Genomic DNA, 6316 nt, shown 5'->3' with positions numbered 1-6316 from the left:
TTCCTCGGAAGGATGGTACGTGGGAATGTCGGATGGGTAGTACTGAGGATTGTGGTCGGCAGTATTATCGGAAATTTCGATTGGGCATTGTTGACTTCCTCGGAGATACACGGGTTGGCTCCCATATGGTCTGGCTCCCATATGGTAACATTGGAATGATTGGTTGACTGTGATTGAAAAAGCTTGTATAATAACTATTGCTACTCTCCATGTCGGATGGTTCGTAGTTGATTGTCGGTTTTGATCGGATTGCTACTCAGTGTCTATGACCAAGGTAATTAATATAAGACATCTACACGTAGTTAGATTAGGGATAGGAAGTTTACCAATCTTATCTTATCCCTAAGAATATAATGATAATAATTTTAAGGTTAAAGCCTAGGTACTAATGTTTAAATACCTAATTCGCTGAAACCGATGGCTCTGATACCAACTTGTCACACCCCGACTTAGGGCCTAGGCGTGTGACCACAAGTTGGTACTTGTTTTGTAAATATATAAGAGTTTATGGGTTAATTTTAGCGGAAGACGTTAGGTTTGAATATAATATTAATTTACATTGAAAATTTACTCGGGAATTAAATACCCGAGTATTAGTTTACAAAAGATACGTTTCATATTACAAGGATTTTTAGTTATAAAAAACGGAGCCATCTTGTACGCGCTGCTATCTTCATTAAGACTCCAATCCTTGTTAATGCTACTTATGCTTCATTACCTGCAATGGGTTGGAAAAATATGTCAGCTATATGCTGGTGAACACGTATGACTCAATAAAACATTTGAATGACATTACAATACAAGTATAGTTTTCTCTACAAGCTCAGCAGAAGCATTTCTACTTTTGGTCTATGTACCACTGCCATACGCACACAATTATTTTCGAGCCACGTAGCCCTTGATGGGAAGCTAGTTATGACCATTAGCCCGCGGCCACGTAGCCTTTGAATGATTAGGCTGAACGGTTATGTTTGGATTCAGACACATGTGTATTCGGTCTGAGTTGCTTTTATTTTCTATCTTGTATTATAATGTTTTAGAGATCACATAATCTCATGTAAATATTGACTGACTCGTTAAGACAAACACTCGTTTATCTTATCGAGTATAAATATGTTTTGATTGATTAAAAAGGTTAACGTATTCACCTGTACCGTCGGTGTTGGAAACCTTGACTGATTGATTGATTGTGAATGATATTTAACCTATACATAATAGGTTCGTATAAATACTTGAATGATGTTTTGATTAAGCTATGATTGCTAAGCTTAACCTTGAAATCGTTTATCTTTGATTGTGAATGAAAACACTTAGTTTTCATGTGACGTTTGATGTAGCATGCTTTGGCTTATAGGTTATAACACGTTGGTAAGTTTCTCCAGGTAAGTAAACGGGTCCCTCGGTTGATTGGGATTTATACAAATTACTTTTCCTTAGGCATGAAACTTACTACTAATGATATCACCCTTACAGTTACTACATGCCCGTCAAAATATATCTTTGTTTGACATTACTTAGTTATGAAGTAATGTTTATGAAAACTCGTTTATGAATGTTTATAAAATGTTTATGAAACCTTTCAAGGTTAAAGGCCATAGCCTTGATTGATCGTCTAAGCTATAACTTAAATAACTTAAAAATAACTCCTACCTTAGATTGGATACTTAAATTAATAATAAGAAAAAGACAGGATCTTGATCTACTCGATTATACGATTGCTAGCTTGATTATAACTTCGATCCTTGCACAAATCAAGAGAAAATGGCACGTCGGCTTGTCACGACTATTGGGCACGCTTCCCTAGGCTATGTGTGTGAAAATTAAGGTGAGTTTGGGATTAATGGAGCTCATACCCGTCCTCCCCTTTTATAGCCGTTTTTGGATCCCATCGCGATACGCGATGGGTTCCGGGTGACCCGTGGCGTATCGCGATGCCGCAAAAAGACACCGCCTTATCTGCTCGTGACACGTGGCCTGTCATATCGTGCCACGTGTTGACACGTTATTGGACACGTGTCCAGTTACTTATCAGGGTCATCGCAATACGCGATGACCGTTATGATTGAGCTGTAGCGTATCGCTATGCTACCCATTTCTGGGTTTGTGTGCAAGGCCATAGCGCTACGCGATGGGTTTATCTTTGCCCCGTAGCGTATCGCGATGGGTGAAGTTTTAAGAATGTTCATTTTTTGTCCTTATACTTTCTAAGTTAGTATATTTAGGCTTAAATTTATAGGGTAAAAGATGCGGTGTTACAGGCTTGATGCGGCTGAACTTGAGCTTGGTTAGCCAACACCGGTGGAACTTGTGGCTAATAAGCTTGCTGGGTTTGATATGTCTGCACCTGGTACAGTGGAGCTGGAGCAATCTGCAGAGTATTCACATGTGCAAGTCGTGGACACGCATTGCGAAAGTGGTTAGGGTCACCACAATTATAGCAAGCTCGCATTTGGTTAATGGGTTGAGCATACGGTGTAGGGCGAGGGTTGGGTTGCGCAAACCGCTGAGGAGCAGTTGGTACAATAGCAGTCTCACGACAAGCGGTGCTAAGGTGCCCAAAACGGTTGCAACGGGTGCATTGGTGGCAAGCAGCATTGGCGGGGTGATGACGTCGGCAAAAGTTGCAATACGGATGGGGTCTGATATACGTCTATTTATACATCTCGAATCCCTTGTAAAGTTATGTTTATTTAATGTTTTGAGTTTGGTTTAGTTCGTGTTTTGTTAGTCTTTTATTATTTAAGGTTTTGAGTCAAGTTATTTATAGTTATCATGTTTTATATTGTTTGGTGTCTTGAACGTTAAATCTAATTCTTTTTATCATCTCATAAGAAGTTTAAGTTCGTTTTGCTTATTAATGATTACATGATTATTCCACTTAGTGTTTTGATTTGTTTGCATGTAGATGGTGGTTTGAAAGTCAAGGAAAAGAAGGTTCTAAGCGTTACTTGGAGTTCAAGAAAGAAGATTTATCAAGATTTTACAAGATTTTTAATAAAATAAAAAAAAAGAAAAATATCCTCCTAGAGGGCGCCGCGCCGCGCGACGGGGAAGGCTAGGCCGGTCGAGGGGCACCTAGGCATCCTGATCATCAATAGTTTGCAATTTAAGGCCCAGCTCGTTTATATATAAAGAGGGTTATAAACCTAAACGAATTAACAACTATTGGCAGCCGATTTCGAGAGATAAACTAAGGTTTTGAAGGTGTTTTGAAGCTAGGAATCAAGGAGGATCGAGAGTTCTTTCATAAGGGTGTTCAAGGATCAATTGCAAAGGGTTTTATCGCTCTAACTTTCGTTCCTTGTTCATTATTTGTCATGTCTTTCCTCTTTGTTTTCAATACTTGTTTAAGATTGTTTTTAATAATGATTCTAGGCTAGACTTCATGTCTACCTAGGTTTGATGAACATGTGTTTATTTGATTCTTGCTTTGGACAATTGTTTGATTACGGTTTTGTTATTTTAATAGTAAAAGACTTGATTTTGCTATCATGATGCATATGAATGTTTATTATCTTGGTTGATTATTAACTATTGCTTCACATAGATCTTATATCTCTTAATTTTGTTCTTTAGATTTAGGGTTTATGTTTAATCATTACTTGGTGTTTTGATTATTATGGTTGAATAGACCTATTAGATCATAGAAGCTAGTTGATAGTTGGTTAGGGTTTTAAATGTACTCTTAAATTCCAATAGCTGTAAGGTTAGGAGTTGTTCATGTATCTTGGTCAATCACATGCTAGGATAGATTAGTGACAATATTCTTGCTTATTGTATTGATCCTTGTTCATGATGTCGTGTTTAGCTTATCAAGTTATCTAGGGTTTAGTGTTTCGTAAGATTGCTTGCTTTAGATACTATTAATTAACCCTAATTGATAACTGTAAGGAAATCAATATAACTGATCGCTTAATAATCTAATAATTATTCTTTAGGATTTTACTTGATGCGATCAAGGGTTCTTTAGGGTTTGTTAGATGAATATATTTAGAAATCAGTTTCCATATCATGTTATTTGTCCATTGCTTGATGATTGTTGATGCATGGGATTTTTACGTAGGTAGATTCCTTATCTGATTGGTATCGATCTTGTGATTAATTACTTGTTTTCTAGTTTACTTGTTTATTTGCTTTCTTAGTTTAATCTTAGTTTAAAAACCCCCTTTAAGCATTAATAATAAATAGTCGTGTCGTAAGTCGAGTCTAATTGGTTAATTAACATAATTTATAGAGCCCTGTGGGTTTGATATTCCGGACTTACTTAGCTTTAGTACAATTGACCGGTTCACTTGTCGGTGTTTTGTGTAGTTGAGTCTTAAGTCTAGTTTTTACTACTTGTTTAATTTAGTTAATATTTAATTGACTGTTTTCACCATATCAGGGTCCGTTGTAGAGTTTCTTGGGTGGTGATGCAAGGTTAGTTTGAGGTTAAGGTGCGGTTTGGTGAGTTAGTGCATAGTTCTTACGCTTCTTGCTATGGTGGTGTGAGAAGAAAGCAGGTTTGGATGACTTGGGTTTCGATTCTTTGGACTCGGTAAAGGGTTTATCAGTGGGTTTCTTTGAATCCTTCCACGTCAAAGTCCGGACTTTAACATGATTATCAGTTAAAGTTGAAGCAAGATTGATCGCGTCACCAAGTTATTTGGGAGCACTACTCAAAACACTATCTTGGATTTGTGTCGGTAGTCCCTTAATGTACTTATCAATGGCACGCGAAGTTGGGGTAACAAAGTGAGGTACCAGCACACTGAGTTCATTGAAACGAGAAGTGTAAGCTGCGTGCTCACCACTCTCTTGTTTGAGGTTCCAATACTCAGCTTCCAAGTTCATAAGCTCACTCGGAGGGCAGAACTTCTTGGTCATTAGTTCTTTCAATTCGTCCCATGGCATAGCCATAGAAACTTCGGCACCACGGGTTGTCTTTTCCTTCACCCACCAGGTAAGTGCCCCTTTTGCAAAGACACTTGTAGCAAAGCGGGTTCGCTTGTCATCGGGACACTCAATGTGGAGGAATTTGCTCTCCATTTGATCGTACCACTGAAGTAGGGCAGTGGCACCTTCAGTCCCGTCAAACTCTGGGGGTTTTGTGCTGGTGAAAGTCTTAAATGAACATTGAGATGCTTTAGGCTCGCTTGAAGCAGAGGCGTTATTAGCAGAAAGATTATGTTGAATTTGGCTCATCATGCCGGGAAGGACCGCGGCTAGTTGTTTGGTGATCTGAGCGATTAACTTCCGACTGGAGGATCCGGAAGAACGGCGCTTGTTGAAACGGAGAGACATTCTACGAACAATGGTGACCAAAATCGTGAGACTCGGAATAGGGTGTGGTATAAAAATCCTTGTTAAAGTTTGCTTTAAAAATAATAAATAAACATAGATAGATAAATAAATAAATGAAAATCATAACAATGGTAATAAATCTTATGTGGAACTTTAGAGTTTTCATGAACCGCCATGGACTCTTATTTTCTAAACATCAAAGAAACTCGAAATCAAATCGAACCGAAAGCTGCGTATTCGTGTACAGACTTCCATTAAAACACATTGTAAAACATAGAGGAGTTCAACCATATTCTTTTCACAAAGAGAACATGGTCGCGTTTGAAAACTTAAAGTTATGATTCATATGGCGTTGAAAATGGTATGCTTTGGCTTAATAAAGTTCAGGCTCTTTCCTAACTCTCCAAGTAAGCAACCAGGTCCCGCATCTGATTGGGATTTATACGCATTGCTTGTTCTTAGGTTTCAATAACCTTAGTGTTAAGAGTTTCGGAAAACAGGCACGCCCTCCTTACAGTTTACTACATACCTGCCATATATAACCATCTTTAAGAAGAATATATATCGGAACACCACAATAAAAATCAATAATTGAAAATGTTTGAACAATATTTGTATTTAGGCATAAGCCTTGGGCTTGTGTGTGCTTTGTGTACATGAGGCATAAATGAATAGACAATAAAATATTAAGCAAGTGCATTTGAACAATCACATAAGGCCCACATAATTTTCTAATCATGCAACCTAAACAACTAAGCAAATAAACTATAACTAACTAGAACACTACGTCTAATGTCTTATCTTATAGTCAAGGCTCTGATACCAATTTGTAACACCCCGGCTAAAGCGGAATACGCCCGGGTGTGACGTACAGATATCTCAAAACACATGTGACACTATTACGTGACAATAATATCATTAATTCATTCAAATCCCAAGTACACAAGTTGTTCAATAAAACAAATACAAAGGAAAGAAACTAAAACACATGTCTTCTTTGTTTATTATTGAAATAACCAAAATTCTAATATCT

General features: G+C 37.7%; 1 protein-coding gene across 1 annotated transcript; it reads right to left on the bottom strand.

The window, feature by feature from the left end:
* Positions 1-4641: 4641 nt before the first annotated feature.
* Positions 4642-5283, bottom strand: LOC143601262 (uncharacterized). The gene has a single exon (XM_077078716.1). The coding sequence runs from the start codon at positions 5281-5283 to the stop codon at positions 4642-4644; it is 642 nt and encodes a 213-aa protein (XP_076934831.1).
* Between the last annotated feature and the right edge of the window lie 1033 nt (positions 5284-6316).

Source organism: Bidens hawaiensis, unplaced genomic scaffold, assembly GCF_021521415.1.
Source record: "Bidens hawaiensis isolate Kalapana, Puna unplaced genomic scaffold, B.hawaiensis_p1.1 tig00055984_1, whole genome shotgun sequence".
Classification (NCBI taxonomy): domain Eukaryota; kingdom Viridiplantae; phylum Streptophyta; class Magnoliopsida; order Asterales; family Asteraceae; genus Bidens; species Bidens hawaiensis.
The sequence above is the reverse complement of the archived record's forward strand: the minus strand, read 5'-3'. Positions and strand labels throughout refer to the sequence as shown.